Source organism: Bos indicus, chromosome 21 (assembly GCF_029378745.1).
Source record: "Bos indicus isolate NIAB-ARS_2022 breed Sahiwal x Tharparkar chromosome 21, NIAB-ARS_B.indTharparkar_mat_pri_1.0, whole genome shotgun sequence".
Lineage (NCBI taxonomy): Eukaryota > Metazoa > Chordata > Mammalia > Artiodactyla > Bovidae > Bos > Bos indicus.
Window position 1 is genome coordinate 69,680,904 of NC_091780.1, and position 23,404 is coordinate 69,704,307.

A 23,404-nucleotide genomic window follows, 5' to 3' on the forward strand; every position below is an offset into this window, starting at 1 on the left:
GTCCTCATCCCGCGTACCGCCCTCCCGCCCCACGGGCCCCACGGTACCTATGGCAGGCGCGTTGATGCAGAGCTCTCTCGCCAGGAGGAGGAATGTCTTGCCCAGCACGTAAACGTTCACCTGTCATAAAGAAATGCGGCTCAGGACAGCCCTCGGCAGCGGGAGCGCGTGTGCGCCTCCATCAGCAGCGAGCGGCCCTGCTGGCACCACGGCAGCCTGGGGCGCCCCCACCCCTCGTCCAGGTAATTCTTTAAGACTCACGGTCTCAGTGGCAGCTGACTTTGCTGAGAAGGAAAGCTGCCTGCAGGACAGCTGACTCAGCAGAATTCTCCAGAGCCCAAGGTGCCGGGACAGTGGGGCCCAGGCCACCCCTCCACCCACTCCCCAGGGCATCCTTGTCGCGTCCCCACAGGGCGTGGCGGTGGGTCTGCAGACCTGAGTGCCCTGCCTGCTCACCCCTCGAGGGCCAAGCCCTGCCCAGGCCCATGCCGGGTGTCTCACCATCCCAGCTTGAGGGGACAGAGCCCCCCGTCTCCCACCTGTCCACCCCAGTCCCCTACAGGACCTGGGCCTCGAGGAGCGCTGGCTCCGACCCTCCGCTCTGACTCCCTAGAGGGCCCCCTCCCCCGATCAAGTCTAGCCTGTGGGCCCCTTGGCCAGCCCCCAGGAGGATGCCAGGCACAGTGCTGAGGTGGCCGAATGAGGGCCTGGCGGGCCTCCCGTCACAGGGCCTGCGGACAGCACACACGGGCGCCTGGAGTGGGGCACTGAGCCCTCTTAGGAGAGGCGATCGGGGTCCCTGTGGGCACCAGTCGGGCCCAGACCACCCTGCTCACCCCACTGGCAGCTACTCTCTGCCCTCGTCTGACCCCACCCAAAGGGCTGTGGCTCCCAGAGGGGCCTCCTGAGGGCACCCTGCCCAGGCCGGACTCCAGCGTGTTGGTGCATCCCTCTGCCGGGTCCCTGCCTTGCTGACCGCCGCCTCCCCTCGGGCTGGGACGGGGCTGACCAGCCAGTGTCCGTCCCCACGCTCCCTGCAGCACGTCCCTGACACTGCCCGCCCGTCACAGCCCTGCACCCGGTCCCACGACCCAGGCAGATGAAGCCTGAGTGCTGTAGGAAAGGGTGCCCTGAACAGTGCACCCTTCAAGTGGAAGATCAAGTTTTTAAAAGGACATGCGTGTAAAACGTGTGGTTATTGTCAGAGATGCTCACTGCCATCAGTATTCTTTAGAAGTCAAGACACTGACACTTTGAGTGTAACTTCTGAGTCTGCAGCTGGCTGTGGGTGGCCCCAGGTCCGTCTCACTATGAGGGGGTGGGGAGGGACAAAGAGACCTCCTCTCAGGATCCTTAGGGCACAGCAGTTGCCCCCGGCTCCTGCCAGCGGCCGTCAGCTGTGAGCTCAGCCCGGGAGGTGCTCGCCTGGGCATGTATGAGAGTGTGGATGACCGAGTCCTGAGCCTTCCCGCACATCCACTGAGCGGTCAGCCCTGGGCAGTGGCAGCCCTCTGGGCAGGACCTCCCTCAACGTGTGCGCATGACGCCCACAGTTAAGTGCAGACACGTCCCGAGCATGCTGAGCCTGTCCCGGCCTCACACCCTGGAAGGGCCGGGCTCACGGCTGCCAGATCCCTCCTACCTTCCTGGTGCTCAGGCTGGGTTCCGCTCAGGACAAAGGGCCCAAGGCCCACCCTCCCCCTGAGGTGTGCGAACTGTGTGGGTGCAGCCTGCACGCACGGGGTCCCGCTGGCCCTGACCCAGCCCAGGGGAGGGGAGCTCTGCTCCGTCACCTCCCACCCCAGCTCTGACTGTCCCGCTCCCCAAGGTGTGAAGCAGGAAGCACCGGGATACCTCCCTCTACCTTCCAAGTGGCGCCCAAGTGCTTCCGGAGTGCTGTCCTGAGGCATCGCCAGGAAGGAAACCTGGCCACGTGGACTTGCCCTGACCACAGTACTTGGAGAACTGGATTTTCATGGTTCCAGGGATTCTTTCCAGGGTGACCCCAGAACGTTTCAGCAGGGCTGCTGAGAAATGCCGTTTATACAGGTAGTCTCTGAGGTCAGTGCAGGTCTGCCTGCCTGCCCTGGGACTGCTGAAGGCCCAGCCCTGGACCAGCTTCCTTTGGGAGCGGGGGGATCCCTGGGCACTTTGCGTGCATCCTCACACCGGTCATATCTGCTTTCCCTGACATAGTAAGGAAAAGTTAGTTTCTTTCCAAGTCCTCAGTGGCGAGACCCACCGAGCCCAAGCTCACCCAGCGCCATAACCAGGGCACGTGCAGACCACAGTGGCCCCAACCTGGAGGTGGCCCCTCCCCATGAGCATCCCATCCACACGGGTATCCCCGTTGGTGGTCTTGCTGTTACCATCAGTCATTTGGAAATGAGGAACCCAGAAAGCAAGTTTCTCTAAATAGACTGCAAGTATTAACATAAGCTGTTACACTGTTTAAATGTACACGTATGAGTCCATTTTGTTCTTTGAAGAACGTCCCTCGCCTTGGACAGAGGTCACCTGGGCCTCTCCTGTGGTTCTACAACCAGCCCCTGGGACGCCACCACCCCCTACCCATTCCGTTTGCCAGTTTCCAAACTGAGACCCAGGCCCTCCGCGTCCTTCGCCTGTGGACCCTCCCAGCCGGGGCGGGCGGGGCCTGAGCAGGGCTGGGGCGGGGGGGTTCATCTACCTGGAGCAGGTCGCTGAGGTCGAGGAGCATGTCTGCGTGGGAGTCAAGGAGAAACCAGCAGGCCCACGGGCGCCGGCCGCCGCACGGTCCCCGGGAGGCAGACCCTGGCTGTAGATCCAGGCTCCACACGGGACGGCGATCCAGAGTGGGCAGCCATGCTGCGGGCAGCAGTGAGTCTCCACCAGGACGGGGGCGGGGCTGGGGCAGGCGGGGGGCACAACGTGGCCCCCGGAGCACAACCGCCTGTGCGGGCCAGCCTCCGCATCTGCACGGGCCCTGCCCTGCCTGCCCCACGAGCACGGCCACACTCGCGACTGTGCCCCGCGAGCACCCACCAAGCGCCTGCTGGGCACCAGGCAGGGGGGCAGACACACACACACTCGGGACCCCCGGGTGGCCGGCAGGCACTGCCACGGTCCTGGTCCCCAGGGGACAGCTGTGGGGACTCTGGCATAGGCCCAGTCCTCACTGTCAGTACATGAGCAAGGAGTAATCAGAATATGCCCTAAGTGAGTCAAAACCTAGCCAGCCACACACACAGAACTATATACAAGACATGAGCCCCTGAGAAAAGCAGCTCGTCGAATGAAGTGAATTTAGTGTTGTTCATGCTGAGGCTTTGAGAAGTAACTGAGAAAGGATCTGGTGACGCTGAACCAGAGCCCGGAGCGGGCGTCCAGAGGGAAAGAGGGACGGAAGCCCCGAAGCCACAGCCTCATTCCAACAGGCAGCAAGCTCTGAGCATGACCGCCAAGGTCCTTGAATAAAAGGCACCTTGTTCCTCAGTCTCTGAAGACAGGCCCTTCATCGGGGAGCGCAGCGAGACAAGTAAGACTGCAGTGCAGACCAACGCTGGTGAGAACTTTGAGAACAAAACAAGTGAAATCACAAGAAACGAAAGGAAGGCCACAGAGACACACGAGCAGGAATCAGCGGCCACAGAAGCAGCTGACTCAGCCGAGAGACCAGGCGCTGTCAGGCCCCAACAACATCACAGCGAAGGAAGGACAGCAGACGCCCGCGGCCGCCAAGGGCTTGGCGGTGGGCGGGTGGGGAGCGGGGTCCTCAGGGGAGGGGAGCGGCTACATGCCTCCACCGTGGGGGACACACGGCCTCTCTCACTGGTCACGCCCAGGAGTGTGGCCACCAAGAGTGAGCCCTCAGGGCGGCTGTGGACATCGGCCAACAGAAACGACCAACGTGTGTCCGCCAAACACAGAGCTCTCTGTGCGAGCGGGTAACAGGGAAGCTCTGCGTGGGGTGGGGAACGTGGCGCTCAGCACAACTTCATAGACCCAACGCTGCTCTTAAAATTAAGTCTGTTTTTGAAATGATACAGATAAAGTGAATGCCCCAAAAATGGGCAAAAAAAGTTTTGAACAGGTATGTCACGAAGAGAAGCAAAGAGCCCCCACAGGAGCTCAAAGTGGCCCCCACACCGACGGCAGGGACAGCGGCTCTGCGGGAGGGCCTTCCAGCTCTCAGGACAACGAGCAGTGGAGCCCACGCCCGACCACGCACATGCCCCAAGAAGGGTGAAGTCACAGGACTTCAAGCACGAGAGCAAAGACGGGAGCAGCAGGGACCACCTGTCACACACTCCAGAGATGGGCGCACACGTGCTTCCCGGGCAGGGCATTCCAGAACAAGCCAAATGAACCCATGGGGCTCCAGGAGCGTGGGTGCCTCGGGGTGGGCTGCCGGCAGTGCCCTGCTCCCTGGAGGAGGAGCTGGTCACACAGACCCGAGTGCTCATCAGAACGCATCCGAGGGCACGACCAAGGCTTGTGCGTTTCATTTCATGCCAGTTTTGCCTTAAAAGGAAAGAAGAACCATAAACAAACACTGGGATCTAGTCAGGTAATAACCCGCCTGCTGAAGGGCTTGGGGACAGCAGGCGGATGTCTGCACCTGACTTTGAAAAATGCCAAGAAGACAGGCCGAGACCAGCGGGCGGGAGCAGGGGAGCGCAGGCGGGGTGCGCGCGGCGTGTGTGCGAGGTGGGGTCGGGGCTTCCCACTGTATCATCAACCGTCTCAACTTCCCATGTGTTTGAGAGTTTTCATAATAAAATGATGGGGGGGGGGAATGTGTGTATTTTAAAAAGGAAATTGGGATTCAACCTTTAATCAAGTTAAAACGAAACGGCATTTGCGGCCCTTGAGCAGCAACGCCATAAAAGGGTGACTGTCCAGTGCCCACCCGGCCCCCGGGGCCCCGCCTCTGCCACCACGGGGCTCCCTGCTCGGTGAGCCCAACCTCAGGCGGCTGGCACCGGCGGGCAGTCACTCACAAGCCAGCGCTCAGCTCTGTTGACAGCAGCAGCTCACAGCCACGCCCTGCCAAGGACAGAGGCCGCTGGACACCGCACCCTGGCATCCTGCCGTACCAGTTCTACCTGGCGGTGACGCCCGGCCCTACAGGAAGTCCAGAAGTCATTCGGGAGAGTGCAGCAAGGGCCAACGGCGCCCAGACACCAGCTGGCAGTGGGGGAGTGGGAAGCAGCAGTCTGCTTTGGCAACTTCACTTCCAGCCACAATGAAACAGGAGAGTGGCCGTGCTGTGAAGAGCAGGCTTAAAAGCCAGACAAAGCGCAAGCAGCTCTTGGAAAGCACAGGGAAGCAACCAGGAGCCGCACCCAAGGGCACCCAAGGGCACGAGCCTAGAAACCTGGAAAGGCAGGGCCTGCTGGCGGCTCCGGCTCCGGTCGCCCCGAGGGCAGGAGGCCAAGGCCCAGGCCACATCCTGGAGCTCACACAGTCTCACCAGGAATTCCAAGGCAGCCAGCCTTGAGGGGCCCAACTGTTAAGCAGTGGGCCCAACGCCACGCACACAGCTCCCCCAAGCCTGGTCAGCTCCTGCTCCGCATGGGCACGAGGGTGCACAGGCTCCATGCCACGGCCAGCAGCAGTCAGCTCCCAGGGGCAAAAGCGGGCAGAGACCCCTGCGATGGCCCCAGCGGGTCCTGCCCAGGTCCTGCACCAAGCACCCAGAGACACACAGTGAGGCCCAGACAGGCGGCCCTGGCTCTCTGCCTGCCAGAGCAAACGACAGCCCTTCTGGGCGAGAAATACCCACAGCTGCCACAAGTTTTCAAATACTATATCCAGCAACTCTATAAAAACTTTTTCCCTGGTGACTCAGACGGTACAGAATCCACCTGCAATGCAGGAGACCTGCATTTGATCCCTGGGTTGGGAAGATCCCCAGGAGAAGGGAATGGCTACCCACTCCAGTATTCTTGCCTGGAGGATTCCATGGACAGAGGAGCCTGGTGGGCTACAGTCCATGGGGTCACAAAGAGTCAGACAGTACTCAGCAACTAACGCACACATAAGTGTGATAACAGACAGAAGCAGAGCTCCAAAACCAGAAGAAAACTCAGACAACAGAAGCAGATCCCTCAGTGATTCCCCTGTTGGAGTCACTATTAAAGACTTTCATGTAACTCCAGAGATGGAAGACCTTACCAAAGAACTGGAATCTAATAAAAGAATCTAATGAGAAACAATCCCTGAAGTTAGGAAGTTAACAGAGTGGTCTAACATCCAGTGACACACAGCGAAAGAAAGGATGGACGAACTCAAGGTACGCGCGGGACAACATTCAGGGAGAGGAAAGAGAGAGAAAGCATGGAAAACAAAGCGCAGCCCGAGGCGCGAGGAGAGGGTCTAACGTGCGTGGAACTGGAGTCCTTGCTCCTTGGAAGAGAAGCTACGACAAAACCTAGACAGCATACTAAAAAGCAGAGACGTTGGTTTGCCAACAAGGTCTGTACAGTCAAAGCTACAGTTTTTCCAGTAGTCATGTATGGATGTGAGAGTTGGACTACACAGAAAGCTGAGCGAAGAATTGCTGCTTTCAAACTGTGGGGCTGGAGAAGATTCTTGAGAGTCTCTTGGACTGCAAAGAGTTCACACCAGTCAGTCCTAGAGGAAATCAGTCCTGAATGTTCATTGGAAGGACTGATATTGATACTGAAGCTGCAATGCGTTTGCCACCTGATGCGAAGAGACGACTCACTGGAAAAGACCCTGATGCTGGGAAAGATTGAGGGCAGGAGGAGAAGGGGGCAACAGAGGATGAGATGGTTGGATGGCATCACCGACTCAATGGACATGAGTTTGAGCAAACTCTGGGAGACAGGGAAGGACAGGGAAGCCTGGCCTGCCATACTCCATGGGGTCACAAAGAGCGACTGAACCACAACCCCCGGAGTCCTGAAAGGGAACAGGGTAAGAAGGGGGAGAAACCGTGCTTAAAAAGATACCTCCCAAGATCCTCCCCAAACAGACAAAAGTCTCAAATTCCAGGAGCTAGTCAAGTACCAAAGAAACCACATCTAAGTACATCAGACTCAAACTGAAACAAAGACAGAAGCTCAGTGATACGGGACGATACCCATCACCACCGACAGGAGGCTGCGAAGCCCGCCCGCTGCCCTTCCTTCCCCTGGCTGTGGGGGGCTTTACCGCGCGCAGGCAGGGGGCCTGAGTCCACTTCAGTACAGGCAGTCACATGCTGCTTGTAACCGACAGGCCTTAGACACAGCGAGGACCGAATGTTAAAATATGGAAAAAGACAGACTGTGTGCGTCCTCAGCACAGGAAAGGGGTCTTGCTGCACCAACGCCGACACAGGAGCGCCTAAGGGGAAGCGTGGAGACAGGGACCCACGCTTCACAGCAGCCGGCGTCACTCCCAGCAGGAAGACACAGGACCCTGAATCTGTAGCCTCTAAAACACAGCATCAGAATACCACGCGGACCCAACGAGATAAAAGGAAAAGCGTGTCAGTCCTCATCGGCAGCAGGAGTTTCAAACTCTTCCTTCAGAACAAGGGGACAGAAGCACCAGCGAGGCTGATCTGAGCGCAGCTAACCAGCCTGACCGCACGGAGGAGGCTGATCTGAGCGCAGCTAACCAGCCTGACCGCACGGACGAGGCTGATTTGAACGCAGCTAACCAGCCTGACCGCACGGACGTTCACACACCGCTCCGCCCAACAGCTGCAGACACCCGTCCGTTCCTTTGAAGTGCCCGTGGCACGGCCACCAAAACAGATGGCACGCTGAGCCGGAAGTCAGGTCCCAGGCCCGGGGAAAGGCGACGCGTCAGTGCCTGCCGTCTGGCCACACGGGAACCACACGAGACAGCGATGACACAGAGAGCTCCAGAACCCGCAACTGGTTCCAAAGCAGGTGGCACACTCGTAAATACGACTCAATGTCTCCTTAAAGAAATGAAGACGGGAATCAGAAAACACTGTGAACTGGCCACAAAACACATCAGAATAGTGCGATGCCACCTAACTGCCCAGAGAGAAGCTTATAGTCTCAAATGCTTACAGTAGGAAAAGCAGAAAAATGAAAATTAAGAACCTAAGGAAGCTGGAAAACAGCAAATTAAATCTAAAGAAATTAGAAGGAAAGAAGTAATAAGCAGAAATCAATGAAATAAAAAATAAACGTACCGTACAGATAAACAAAGCCAAAGTGTGGTTCTTTTGCGAAGACTGAGAGCGCGCTGGTGAGGCTGCAGAGGAACTGAGCCGTCCTGCACGGCTGGTGCGGGCGCAACACAGTCCAGCACCGGAAAGCAGGCCGGCAGTGCCTCTCGAGCTAAACGCAGAGCTCCAGGGCGGCTCACAGGGTCCCACTTGCGTGAAAGTCGACAGGCAAACGGAGAGCAACAGGAAGCAGGCTGCTGCTTGCCGAGGCCCGAGTGCTGTCGGAGGCGTGGCGGCGGTCTAGCACTGATGTGGTGACGGCTGCACGCTGCGTGAGTGTGACCGAATACCACCGACTCACACAACTCACCGTGTGGACTGCATCTCAACAAAGCCGTTACCAAGAAAAAGACTAAGAAAACTGGCGAGCCCCTAGCAACATAGATCAAAGAAGAAAAACGGCAAAATCACAAACCGAGACGCGACAGAGGAGCCGCCACCACAAGGCCACAGACGGAGGGAAACGGGGCTTCAAGGGTGACCCGGCTCCGGTGCTCTGGTCTCGGAAGTAACAACCGGACAAAGGCCTTGCAAAGCACAACCGAGCAAAGCTGCGAGGGAGCTAAGATCCCGAACGCTGCGAAGCACGGCCGAAAAGTAAAAATCAGTGTACTTCACCTCAGTGCAGATTGAGGGGAAAGATTACGGCACGTGATGCGCACACCAATGAATACATAGACGAGCCAGCGCCCTTCACAATAAGAGCTCTCGGTGACCAGGAAAAAGGAGACGCCCAGCCTGGCATCTGATAAAGCCATCGACAGGAAGCCCAGAGCAGGCGTCTGCAGCAAAGCGCTGGAAACGGCTCCGGAGGCGGGGATGCCCCTCACGCCTTACACCACGGGGCACCGAGGCGGGCCTCAGACAGCTGAGTGACCGGCGGGGACCGCGGCAGCGGCAGACACAGCTGAGCACGCTCCCCAAGTTCAACGCCAAGATTCGTCACTGAATTCTGTATTTTCAACATACCGCTATACTTCTGTACACCGGGAGCAAAAGATAGTGTTTACCTTAGCTCAACACACAAATACCGAGAAATAACTCTAACGAACAAAGGTTAAGGCCTCCTCCTCAAGAATGACAGAGCAGAGAACGCCCGCAGGAGACGAGGGGCGTTCACTGGAAGAGTCGCTGTCGTCCGTGAATGTCAGCGCCACCCAAGTTGATTCACAAACCCCAATCGGAATCCCAGAAGTTGTTTTCTTTTCTTTTTTCCCCACAGAAATGTATGATTTGATTCAAAAACGTGTACAGAGAAACCACCGTGCACAGCCAGATGCCTCCAAGGCAGGACAGCAGCTGGGCTTCAAGGTCTCACACTGCAGGTTCTGAGACGGGTCATAAACCTGCCATGGAAAGTCTTGGCACCAACAGACCCACACAAGGGGTCCGAGAGGTCAGCGACAGACCCCACATGAGCTGGAAATGGTGCCAGCACTGTATGCGGGGAGGGCCGGCCTACAGCAGATGGCACTCTGACTGGACGCCCGGGGAAGCAGCAAACTCTGACCCTCTCCTCACAGCAAACATGGGACCAGAGGTCCTCAACTCCAGCAGGAAATGCAAAACCAAGAGCTTCCAGAAGGGAGTACTTCCAGGACTGGGACAAAGCTCTCTTCAATGGAACACAAACCATTCATCAAGGAGAGGATGGACAGATGGTACGTCATTGGAATCGAGAGGTCTGTTTACAAAAGATGAAGCCCAGGGAGCTCCCTGCGAGCTCAGCGGTCAGGACTCCACGCGGTCACTGCCACGGCCCAGGGTCAGTCCCTGCTCGGGAACTGAAAAAGACGCTGCCAGGAGGCAGAAAGCAGCAGGATGGGAGGCTTTTTTCCAGCTGACACAGCCCAGGGCGTGCCTGCTGGACCCCAGGGAGCGGCCCCACTCGGCATCATTGGACGTGGGCAGGCAGGACACGCTGAGCGGCAGGTCTGAGTGCCAAGGCCCTGGGGCGGCGAGCACGGGGCTGTGCCCTCCTCTCAGCTCAACCTGCAGCTCCGCATGCCGAGCGCCTCCTGACAAATGCTCGCCAGCCACTGTGGCCTTGTCTTGACCGCCCTCTCTCTGTGTGACGCCAGGATGAGACACACAAGCCACTGTGTGTCTGCCGAATCCACAGGACATGAGCGCCGGCGGAGACCACGCAGCCTGCGGGGCAGTGAGGTGTCACGATGGGCTCAGCACTGGGGGCAAACGACCGACTCGGTGGGGGCCGTCCACACCGGGGAGGCGGTGCACGTGTGTGACAGGGGCTTGGCAAGTCTACACACTCTCCTCTCAGTTTTGCTGCTGCCCTAAAACTCAAGTTATTTAAAATCTTTTAAATTCTCTGGTTGTCCTTGGGGAGGCAAGTGGTTGAGGGGTGGGGGGCCGGCAGAGGGAAGCAGGCAGTGGTGGGCTGGGGAGAACCGGGTCTTCACGGGACTGTCCTCCGAGACAGAGGATCCCAGGGAGCCTGGGGAGGGCAGAGGCTCAGCGTGGAAGAACCCCACCCCAGGTCTGCAGATTGGAAGCCCCCTGAGCAAGACCCAGGGTCGGAAGCCTGGGGGAGAAGGTCTAAAGGCCAAGGTGGGGGGACAGGGTCAGCAGCCTCGGGACTGAGGGCACTGGGCTCACCTGCTCACACACAGGCCTGCTGGCCGCTCAGCTGGAGCCCAGTAAACACCAAGGACTACACACCTCCTGTGGACGTGCGTCACAAAAGCCGCACTAGCGTCGGACATGCAGCTGCGGGAGACAGTGGCTGGGTCACCTGGGCCGGGGACGTGGTGTCCGCTCACAGCCTGGACGGGAGAGCGAGTGAAAGTCGCCCAGTCACGTCTGACTCTTTGCGACCCCACGGACGACACTGTAACACGGCATTCTCCAGGCCAGAACACTGGAGTGGGCAGCCTATCCCGTCTCCAGGGGATCGTCCTGACTCAGGAATCAAACTGGGGTCTCCTGCATTGCAGGCGGATTCTTTACCAGCTAAGCTACCAGCGAAGCCCCTTAGAGCCTGAAGTTTCTGCCAAACATGCCCACCCAAGGACAGATGGTCTAGAAAGCAGGTCAGAGAGAGGGAGTGAGGGGAGCGTGGAGGGCAGTCTGGGGCGAGGAGAGGAGAGGGAAGCCTTCGAATACGTTCTAGGGGCTTGGAATTCGCCTGCAAGACAAGGCGGCCGTGCCAGGCAGGGCAGAGCAGGCGGCTGCAGGGCGGGGGGCCGCAGGGGCAGGGAGCCAAGGCCTGTCCAGGGCGCCAGGACACCGGCCGGAGGATGGGGCCCGGAGTGCCAGCCACAGGGAAGCTCAGGGGGCCGGCCACACCTGTGCCCTCCGGCGGCCCCCAAAACGGCCCTCCCGAGGGGACCAAGGGCCGGCAGAGGGGCTGAAGCGCTGCCCCACACAGTGCAGTCCACCGTGCTAACAGCTCTTCAAGGCCAAGGGTAGGGCCAAAAATGCACATGTGCAAGGCTCTCAGTCTATTTACAGAGCTGCAAACCATCACCCCTCCCCAACCTCGGTCAGCATCCCCGGCCCTGGCAGCCGCGCTCAGCTCTCAGCCTCTGGTTGGCCCGTCTGCACGGTTTGGGTTCAGCGCGGCCCCTCCCACCGGGCTCAGCGCGGCCCCTCCGCCCGGCAGCGCTCCCAGGTGCAGGGGCCTCTGGTCCATCCTCTGCGGGCCGCCAGGCTCCGCTCCTGGGCCAGGGTACTGGGCAGGAGGCGGGCGGCTGGGGTGCTCGCGCTCCCCGACCCCCACAACCCGGGGACCGGGACCGGGATTGCCGCTCCTCCAGCCGTGGCGCCTGCTCCGCCCCCACCGGGGCGGAGGGCGGGGCGCGCTCAGGAGGCGGGTCGGGCCGACTGTGCTGGTGACCTCGGCCAGAGCTCCACTGCGCCACCTCGTGGGCCTCTGGGCGCAGAGCTTCATCCTTTCATGCAACAAGGGTTCTTTGATGCTGAAGTGACAAACCCCCAAGATTCAAAGACATTCTAAGGAGAGGCTCTGATCCTGAGGGTCGCCCCCCCATGCAGTGTCCAGGGCCCCGCGCGCATTCCCGGCTCAGGGCCGGGCCGCAGCCAGGCCACCTACCCGCAGGGAAGGCTCCTCTGCGAGGAGGGGCAGAGAGGCCACAGCTCCCACAGGCGACTCGGGGAGCCGCACCCCAGGAAGGGCCCCGGGACACACCGCTGCCCCAGCTCCCACCAGGAAAGCAGAGGCGGAGGCCCGGCTGAGAGATAAACTCTCCCAGAGAAAAAGGTAAGTAAGTGGACAACAGGAAAGAAGAGACCAGAAGACAGGTCAGCGGGGCAGCAGGCGAGCAGAGAGGAGGCCAACGTGCCCCCCGGAGTCCTGCCAGGCTGTCCCCAACACGCAGAAGAAAGACCGCAAGCGGTCAGATGCTCACGGCACCCGCTCTCAGGAGCCGTGGGAGGACACGGGGCCAGCAGTACGATCCACGCGGGAGAGGCGAGGGGCCCAGCGGGACAGGAAAGGAGACACGAGACACGGGAGCACACGGGCACCCAGCCCCAGAGGACGTCCTCACGGAGACGTGACGGGCAGGCCCGCGCCCACGACGAGCCTGCCATCCAGGCACAGGGAGGCCGCACAGCGTCCCCTCCGAGAAGCCACGAGCCGGCCCGTGCAGGGAGACGCTGCAGGGCCCTCGGGGCGGTGGGCCGAGGCACCCAGCGGCCCCACCCCTCAGCCTGTGCGCCTCACCTAACCCTCCAGCCGGTTCCTCCCAAGGCGTCCCAGCAAACACAGGCACTGAGCACGGGGGAGCCCACGAGCAGAGGGAGGCCCAGCAGGCGCCGGGAGGCCGGGCAGCGAAGGATACGCGGGGTGCCCTCTGTGCGGCACACCAGGTAGAGGCAGGCGGCCACCACGTGCGCCGTCCTCCGGCCCCGGGTCAGGTGCTTGCTCACGGCCATCTTGAAGAAGTTGAACGCGGTGTCCAGGCAGTGCTGGTTCAGCTGCAGCTGGTTCCCCAGGTGGTGGATCTGACGCCTCCCTAGGACACAACACGACACGTTACCGCGGATCCCAACAGGCGAGCCGGCGGCTCGTTAACACTGTCAGCGTCGGTGACTGCCTCGGCAACCTAAGGCAGAAGAGTCGAGGTCTACCCGTTTCCTTTCACGCTCTGCAAAACATCCCGTTTTCACAGGGGTTCCAGTAAAACCACACGTGTGGGCGCGGAGTGCGAGTTCCCTGCAGCGCCACGTGCCCCGAGGCACCCTCCCCCAGGGTGGAGTGGGTCAGGTCAGCCCGGGAGCAGAGCCCTTCCCAAGGCCCCTCGCTCAGTGAGTCTGGGAAGGGCTGCGGGTAAGCCGGCCGCCTGGCGCTGAACACTGACCGTGGGCCCCGAGTCCACGTGCTCCACCACAAAGGCCCCTCCCGTGCCTGAGCGCCCAGGCCGCCGCCCGCGCCCACCCAGCCTTCCCCACGGGCTCCACATCAGCCTCCTCGCAGGCTGGTGTGCACAGGCCGGTCAAGGACCAAGTCTGCACGCACACCTCTGCCCGGAGCACGGCCCTCCTGGGAGCCACAGGAGCACCGAGGGGGAGGCGGACATGGCCTGTGCAACCGGCGAGCCTCACAGGAGCCAGGGGCTGGGGCACATGCAGCCCGCCCAGCGTCCTCCCGCCCCCGGGCCCTCTCTCCTCTAGCAAAAACCACTCTACACTGCGCCAGTGGCCTGTGCTTCCCCCACAAAGAGCTAGGAGCCAATGCCGCTGCCCCTGTGCCAAGGACTGTGGGCTCAGATTGACCCCTGGCCAAAGGGAGGTACCCAGCGAGCTAGCGCCCAGGGGAACAGGCATGAGGGCTGGTACCCAGCAGTTGGCATGTCCCGTGAGTGCCCTAGCCCTTGTGGCCCTGCCCCCTCGACCTCCAACACAGCCTGCCCGGAGCCACGCAGCTCCGAGGCCTCTGGTCAGGCTGAACTGAGGCAGGATCATGGTCACGGTCCCAGAGCCGAGGCCAGGGCACAGCCAACATCCTGACCATCTGCAGAGAGAGGAGGGCGGGTCGCTGCTGCCCATCACAGCGCGTGCGCCAGGATGTCAGGTGTATAGGCACAGTCTGCCCCGCAGCCCAGCCAGCCTCGGGGCAGACAGAGTGGTTGATGAGAGACCTTCAGGCCGGAGGCTCGCGCCACCCAGCTCCTCGGTGTTCACGGGGGCTCCGCTAACACGGAGAGGAAGGTCCTTTCCAGAGGGTGCTCACAGAGCCCGGGACCCAGCTTAGCCCCACATACCACGGGCCAGGGTCCCCCAGAAGTTGGGTGGGGGGCTTGAAATTATAGCAGCAAGTCACCTTATCACGTCTTCCTTGCTCTATAGCTCACATACTGTAAACTTCACCCACTTAAGTTGTCCCACGGAGTGGTTAGTACATTCACAAAAGTTGTTCGACCATTACCGCTTTGGTACATTCCATCACCCAAAAAAGAAGCCCTGTAGCCATGAGAAGTTACTCCCAGCCCCCCAAGTGAGTTTTTAATTCACGCACATCGGGCAAGCACAATCGGCATTCTGAACAAATCACACGACACAGGCGTGTGTGCAACCTTTAAAAGCACAAAGGTATCAGTAAATGCAAACACGCAAAACAGACTCCCAATTAACCGACCTCAGCTTACTCTCCTAAGAATAATACAGGAATGCAAAAAGTCAACTCACTAGCACATCGATGTCTTCAAACTTTTGACATTTTGTGAAACTAAGGCCTGCGTCTCCCTTCAAGGCAGCACCCAAGCAGCATCCTCCCAGAAGCATGGAGACGGCAGAGAGCACAAACGTGGACACAGCGCGAGGACCGGCCAGCACCCCGGGGGCACGCGGCGGGAGGGTCTGACCTGGCGGCTTAAGAAGCGGAGCCCTGATGCTACAGGGCTCGGCCCAGAAGCCTCCTCTCACCCGGAGGACCTTCGCAGTGCCAGCCGGGCCTGTGCAGCACCCAAGTCAGGGTGCACAAGCAGGTCACACCCGTCCCACGTGGCAACACACGAGAAACCACGCCTGTGATCAGAACCAGGGGCACCAAGAAGCCAATGGGCGCCCTGGGTGGGCTACAGGCGTGAACAGGTCAGTTTAAGACCCACATTCATATAAACATGGGCCAGCAACGGAGAGTCACCCACCCTGTGTAGAAAACGCCAATGTGGAGAGAGAGGAAGAAGCACCAGGCTCCACAGGCAGACTGCTCAGAGAGGAGAGCGTCCCAGGTCCATGATAATCTCAAAGTACTGGAAAGACGCCAGCACACAGGAGAGTAGGGACAGGCTGCGATCAAAGACAGTCCTTGAAAAGTTAAAAATGTGGTCACTGAACATTTTGTAAAAACTCAGAAATAACCAAACCACAGAGTGGGCACAGGTGAAGATTTAAAAAGAGAGCTAGGAGCTGGAGGAAGGGCCGCCCCCAGAGGAGAAGGGCGGCTTCCAGGGGGCAGGCCCCAGAGGGAGGCACGCAGCTGGCCAGACAGGCAGACGTCCAGGCACGAAGGATCACCCAGTTGAAGAGGGCCTGTGATTAGGACAGACGACACCACAGAAAGAGCTAACAGTCCCACCAAGCGTGCAAATGAGCAGGGGAGCCGCGGGGGATGAGGCAGAGATCCGCAGGGGCGCTCTCCCGCACACGCCTCACACACACTCACTTTACACCCCGGGCAAGAAGGCACTGGCTGCACGAGGAAGGGAGCCCGGCCAAGGGGAAGCAGCCGCCACACAACCCTCGCTGTCCTCAAAGGCCCCCAAAGCGCCCAACCTCCTCCTCCTGTCTGCCCGGTGAGGCGCCTCTCTGCTGCCTGCAGGACCCGCCCACGGCCAGCCGGCCACAGCGCGTCCTCTGCCGCTCCCGAGTATACCTGCTTTGCTGATGAGAGAGCTGGCTGGTTTACTTGAAGATTGACAACAGTATGGACTTAATACCATAGATTCAGATCATACCAAATACAACCGGACGGAACCGGCAGGACAGGGACGGCGCTGCCTGGCAGGTTCCGGAGGCTGGAGCCACGCGGACACGCAAGTCGGGTTTAGAAAAGGCAGAGGAGCCAGAGGTCAAACCGCCAACATCTGCTGGGTCACAGAAGCAGCAAGGGGCTTCCAGAAAAACATCTGCTTCTGCTTCACTGACTATGCTAGAGCCTTTGTGTGGATCACAACACACTGTGGAAAATTCTTCACGAGATGGGAACACCAGACCGCCTGACCTGCCTCCTGAGAAGCCTGTATGCAAGTCAAGAAGCAACAGTTAGAGCCAGACACTGAACAAGGGACTAGTTCAAAAGTGAGAAAGGAGTGTGACAAGGCTGCATATTGTCACCCTGCTTATTTATCTTATATGCAGAGCACATCATGGGAAATGCCAGGCTGGATGACTCACAAACTGGAATCAAGATTGCCAGGAGAAATATTAACAACCTCAGATATGCAGATGATACCACTCTAAATGGCAAAAAGTGAAGCAGAACTAAAGAGCCTCTTTATGAAAGTGAAAGAAGAAAGTGAAAAAGCTGGCTTAAAACTCAGTATTCGAAAAACTAAGATCATGGCATCCAGTCCCATCACTTCACGGCAAACAGAAGCTGAGGACGTGGAACGGTGACAGGTTTATTTTCTTGGGCTCCAAAATCGCCGTGGACGGCGACTGTGCCCATGGAATTACGACACCTGCTCCTCGGAAGGAAAGCTATGGCAAACGTGGGCAACGTATTAAAAGGCAGAGGTACCATATCGCTTTGCTGACAGAGATCTGTATAGTTAAAGCTGTGGCTTTTCCAGTAGTCATGTGCAGAAGTAAGAGTTGGGCCATAAAGAAGACTAAGCACCAAAGAATTGACGCTTTCAAATTGTGGTTCTAGAGGAGATTCTTGACAGTCCCTTGGACTGCAAAGAGAGTAATTAAACCAGTCAATCCTAAAGGAAAGCAGTCCTGAATATTCATTGGAAGGACTGATGCTGAAGCTGAAGCTCCAGTACTGTGGGCACTTGATGCAAAGAGCTGACTCACTGGAAAAGACCCCAATGCTGGGAAAGACTGAGGGCAGGAGGAGAAGGGGGCGGCAAAGGGTAAGATGGGATGGTTAGACAGAATCACCGACTCAATGGACATGAGTTTGAGTAAACTCCCGGAGCTGGTGATGGACAGGGAGGCCTGGCATGCTGCAGTCCATGGGGTCGCAGAGTCAGACATGACTGATTGACTTAACTGAACAGATGTTAAGGAGCAACTGAGGGGAACACAATAGTAGTAGACTTTAACACTCCACTGACACCAGTGGACGGACCCTCCAGAGAAGCAGTGAAGCAACAGAGACCCCGAGTGATACCACGCAACAGTGAGCCTTGGTATGAATCAGTAAAGTAACAGAGACCCCGAGCGATACCACGCAACAGTGAGGCTTGATATGAATCAGTAAAGCAACAGAGACCCCGAGTGATACCACGCAACAGTGAGGCTTGGTATGTTCCTGATGTTGCATCCGAAAGAAAACACCACAATACACATTCTTTTCAAGCACGCAAAGAACATTCTCCCGGACTAACCGCGTACTAGGGCACAAAGCCAACCTCTACAAACGTAGGGTGTGGAGACTGTTTCCAGCATCTTCTCTGAGCACAATGGCATGGAACTGGGACTCAATCACAAGAAAAGAAACGAGAGAACGAACCACACGGAGACTGAACGGCTGCAAACGCCGTGAGACGCACAGACCGCAAAATCTGCTCGTTGAGGAGTCGCGCCGGACTCTCTGTGACCTCACGGCCAGCAGCCTGCCGAGCTCCTATGTCCATGGGATTTCCCGGGTAAGAATACCGGAGTGGGTTGCCATTTTGTTCTCCAGGGGATCTTCCTGATCCAGGGATCGAACACAAAATCTATGGGATGCAGCGAAAGCAACTCTAAGAGGCAAGTTCATAGGGATGGAGGCCTTCATTAAAAAACAAGAAAAATCCCGAGTAAACAACCTATCTTACTACCTAAAACAGAAAAAGAACAATAAAACCTGAAGGAAGAAGAAAGGAAATAAATAAAATAGTCATTTTTAAAAAATAGAAAAAACAAAATCAATAAAACCAGGAGATGATTCTTGGTTTCAAAGAGTAAACAAAACTGGCAAACCATCGGCTGGGCTCACCAAGAGGAAAAGAGAAGCCGGACAGATGAAATAAGGAATGAAACAGGAGCACCCTCACCTGACACCGCAGAAGCCCAGGGAGCGGGAGCGCGCCACACGCAAGCGGACACCGGCAGAGCCGGCAGCCGAGGAGAGGAGCCCCTGTCCAGAAACACACAGCCCGCCAAAACTGAATCAAGAAACAGACGATGTGAACAGACTCCATCAAGGGAAGTGAAACAAAATCTGTAAAACAAACAAACAAACCCTCCCTACAAACACGAGTCCAGGACCAGATGGCTGCACAGGTGAATTCTACCAAACATACAAAAAAGAACTCACTATACTGACTTGTCTCAAACTCATCCAAAGACTGAAGAGTGGGGAACACTCCCAGGGACGTTCTGTGCAGCCGGCGTCACCCTGACACCAAACAAGAAAACCACAGGCTGGCCTCTGTGAACACAGATGCAAAAATTCTCAACAAAGTATTAGCAAACCAAATTCAACCACACAGATAAGAGATCACACAGCACAATCGAGTAGGGTCCATCCCAGCTTCATGAGGATGGCTCAACGCCTGCAGACCCATTGATGCAATAAACCACATTAACAAAAGAAAAGTCAAAACCACATGATTATCTCAGTAGATGCAGAAAAAGCATTTGACAAAAGTCAATATTCATTCACGATAAAAAATTGTTACCAAAGGGGGAACAGCGGGAACATATCCCAACATAATAAAGGCCATTTATGAAAACCCACAGCCTATATAATACTCAGTGGTGAAAAGCTAAGAGCCTTCCTACTAAAATCTCGAACAAGACAAGGATGCCCACTCCCACCACGTCTATCATCATAGTATTTAAGTTTTAGCCACAGCAATCAGACAAGAAAAAGAAGTAAAAGTATTCAAATTGGAAGGTAAAAGGTAAAACTCACTATATGCAGATGACATGATACAAATATTCTAACAGAAAACCCTAAGGGCTCCACACAAAAGCTACTAGATCTAAATGAATTTAGTAAAGTAGCAGGATACAATATTAACATTCAAATATCAGTTGCATTTCTTTACACTAACAATGAAATATCAGAAAGGGAATGTAAAAAATACCAATATCTTTTAAAATAGCACCAAATACATATACCTGTGAATAAACCTGGCTAAGGGGGTGAAAGACTTACATGTTCGGAATTATAAACCATTAATAAAGCAAATTAAAGACGATTCAAAGAAATGGGAAGATATGCTTCTGGATTGGAAGAATATTGTTAAAATGGCAACATCTAAAGCAATCCGCAGATTCAATGCAATCTCTATGAAAATACCCATGACATTTTTCACAGAACTAGAACAAATAATACGAAATTTTATAAGGAATCATAAAAGACCCAATCCCGAGGCGTGGCGGGGGGGCAGTGCGGGAGGCGTGACTCTCTCACCAGACTTCAGACAATATGACGAAGCTACAGTAACCGAAACGGGGTGGTGCTGCCGCAAAAACGGACGCACAGATCAACAGGACAGAACGGAGGGCCCAGAAATAAACCCACACACTCATGGGCACTTAGTCTTCAAGTAAGGAGGCAAGAATATAAAATGCGAAAAAGACAGTCTCTTCTGCAAGTGGTGCTGGGAAAGCTGGACACTCACATGTCAATCAATGACGTCAGAACACATCCTCACGTCCTGCAAAAAACCACAATCTTACCAATGTTCTCTTAGGTCAGTCTCCCAAGGCAATAGAAATAAAAATACACAGATGGGACCTAATCAAAGTTAAAAGCTTTTGCACAGCAAAGGAAACCATAACAAAAAAGCAACCTACAGAACAGAATATGTTGAATCACATGCTATAGAGCAGAGATTGGCAAAACACTTAAATCGACTACACTCCAACAAAGAAATAATAAAATGGAAAAACGCAAACCTCAACCTCTGCTTCATACCACATATAAAAAATTGATTTGAGGCAGATCACAAACTTAAATGCAAAATGTACGACAATAAAGCTCCTAAGTGAAAACACAGAAGAGTATCTTCAGACCCTAGGATAGACAAGAATTAAGGTCTTTTAAAATTTTATCATTTTTTATTTGGCTGCATCCAATCTTAGTAGCAGCACGTGGGATCTTAGTTCTGTGACGAAGGATCAAACCCAGGTCCCCTGCACTGGGAGCCTGGAGACTTAGCCGTTGGGCCATCAGGGAAGTCCCAAGAATTAAGATCTTAGGTCACAAAAACCCCTAACTATAAAGATGGATGTATTGGGACTCTGTTAAAATTAAGAAATTTCTGTTCATCAGAAGACATTAAGAAAGTGAAAAGCCATCTACTGGGAGAAAGACTCAAAATACGTATATGCATCAGGAGACTTGAATTCCAAATTTATAATGAAGTTTACAAATCAGTAAGAAAACGATAACTCAGTCAAAAAAAAAAAAAAAACGTGTACAAAAGATGCAACAGGCAGCTCAGAGAGGACCAAGCAAAAGCAGCCAATCTCACTGCTCACCAGGGAGAGCACAGCAAGGTCCCTGAGTGCTGTGCGCCACCCAGGAAGACCAGTAAGTGCAGGGGCCGACACGTCCACTGCAGACCAACATGCACGCCGTATGCTCCAGGACCCCACCTGCAGCGCCGTCCCGAGAGACGAGCCCACCGGAACATACACGGCAGCCGCAAGGACCGCCAAGTGTCCGTGGCAGGAAGAGGACGCGGCACATTCACAGATGAAACCCTGCGAGCAGACAGACCTCTGAGACACACACGAAGGACGCTGTGCGATGCCAACTGTCTGAGCAGAAAAACCAGGGAAACTGATCGACAGGAGGGAGCCTTCTGGGGCCCAAGAAACACGCTGGCCCATGCTGTGTGCTCAGACCTTAGGTCACCCACGCTGACCCGGCGTCCTCCAGGTTGGTACAGTCATGCGTTTTACATACTTTATGCCAAGAAAAACAGACAAACAGAAAGAACACAGTAAAACTTCCCCTGAGAAATGTCTCCCACGTGAAAGGGTTCATCAGGTCAGTAACAAAAGCTCCAGCCTAGAGGCATTTGAGAATTCCAAGGAGAGAGAGAAAACCCAAAGGTCCAAGTTAAGAAACAGTGAGATGGTGACTCAGACGGGACTGCATCCCCGTGCTGGCCGCGAGCACACCTTGGCCCACCCTCCGTGGGCACCCACCCCAGCCCTGCCAGGCTCCCGGAGGGAAGGCGGGGGTGCAGGGCTTCTCTCCCGCTGAGCCGCACCTTTCCAGCGAAGCCAGAGGCGAGCCCACGAGAGGGGCCTGGGGCACCGGCCTCCGGGGCGGAGGCGGGAGGCTGGGCCCCGAGGGAGCTGGACCACAACGCAGACAGCCTGTTTCTCCTCCACTTCTCTCTCGTTTTCTAAGAAAGGCACACGAAACTGAACATAAATAGTAACAACTGAAGGTAAATCCACAGATTCCAACCCAACCCACTAGGCTGGAGGCAGGTGGCAGGAAGCGAGTGCAGGACACCCCCATGGGAGGACAGAGCAGCTGCGGCGGAGAGAAGGGGGTAACCAGCCACGAGGGGACCGTGGGGGAAAGACCTGGGCCCGGAGGAGGTGCCCAACAGACCGAGAAAGAGACGCACGATTAAGTCAGCAAACAGCCGTAAACGCTGTTTAAACAGATGAACACACAGCATGAAATAAGAGTAAAGCTAACCGACAGCAGGAAGCTCCCTGCGGTGCACACAGCGCGCTCCACCCGATCGGTGCGCAGGCCTGCAGTCACACACGCGGCCCCAACTCATCACCCGATCGGTGCGCAGGCCTGCAGTCACACACGCGGCCCCGACTCATCACCCGATTGGTGCGCAGGCCTGCAGTCACACACGCGGCCCCGACTCATCACCCCGATCGGTGCGCAGGCCTGCAGTCACACACGCGGCCCCGACTCATCACCCCGATCGGTGCGCAGGCCTGCAGTCACACATGCGGCCCCGACTCATCACCCGATCGGTGCGCAGGCCTGCAGTCACACATGCGGCCCGACTCATCACCGGATCGGTGCGCAGGCCTGCAGTCACACACGTGGCCCCGACTCATCACCCGATCGGTGCGCAGGCCTGCAGTCACACATGCGGCCCGACTCATCACCCCGGTCGGTGCGCAGGCCTGCAGTCACACACGCGGCCCCGACTCATCACCCCGATCGGTGCGCAGGCCTGCAGTTACACACCACGCGGCCCCGACTCATCACCCGATCGGTGCGCAGGCCTGCAGTCACACACGCGGCCCCGACTCATCACCCGATCGGTGCGCAGGCCTGCAGTCACACATGCGGCCCGACTCATCACCCCGGTCGGTGCGCAGGCCTGCAGTCACACACGCGGCCCTGACTCATCACCCCGATCGGTGCGCAGGCCTGCAGTCACACACCACTCGGCCCCGACTCATCACCCGATCGGTGCGCAGGCCTGCAGTCACACACTCGGCCCCGACTCATCACCCGATCGGTGTGCAGGCCTGCAGTCACACACGCGGCCCGACTCATCACCCCGATCGGTGCGCAGGCCTGCAGTTACACACCACTCGGCCCCGACTCATCACCCGATCGGTGCGCAGGCCTGCAGTCACACACTCGGCCCCGACTCATCACCCGATCGGTGCGCAGGCCTGCAGTCACACATGCGGCCCGACTCATCACCCTGGTCGGTGCGCAGGCCTGCAGTTACACACGCGGCCCCGACTCATCACCCCGATCGGTGCGCAGGCCTGCAGTCACACACGCGGCCCCGACTCATCACCCGATCGGTGCGCAGGCCTGCAGTCACACACTCGGCCCCGACTCATCACCCGATCGGTGCGCAGGCCTGCAGTCACACACTCGGCCCCGACTCATCACCCCGATCGGTGCGCAGGCCTGCAGTCACACACTCGGCCCCGACTCATCACCCGATCGGTGCGCAGGCCTGCAGTCACACATGCGGCCCGACTCATCACCCTGGTCGGTGCGCAGGCCTGCAGTTACACACGCGGCCCCGACTCATCACCCCGATCGGTGCGCAGGCCTGCAGTCACACACGCGGCCCCGACTCATCACCCGATCGG

At 57.2% G+C, this 23,404-nt stretch overlaps 1 protein-coding gene across 6 annotated transcripts in view; it reads right to left on the reverse strand.

Annotated features, from left to right (window-relative positions):
* The window catches only part of BRF1 (BRF1 general transcription factor IIIB subunit), a 53,204-nt gene that overhangs the window by 21,434 nt on the left and 8,366 nt on the right, over positions 1-23,404 (reverse strand). For 3 of the 6 annotated variants that reach the window (XM_070775888.1, XM_070775887.1, XM_070775889.1), the window contains 3 exons: positions 13,024-13,197; positions 2,690-2,721; positions 48-120 (listed from right to left, as the gene is read on the reverse strand). The exons of 1 other annotated variant lie outside the window; for it this stretch is intronic. In XM_070775888.1, coding sequence (XP_070631989.1) covers positions 48-120; positions 2,690-2,721; positions 13,024-13,197 — 279 coding nt within the window. Of the gene's footprint in view, positions 1-47; positions 121-1,864; positions 2,026-2,689; positions 2,722-13,023; positions 13,198-23,404 lie in introns of those variants that run through there. 2 more of the 6 variants (XM_070775895.1, XM_070775894.1) reach the window with 2 other exon arrangements.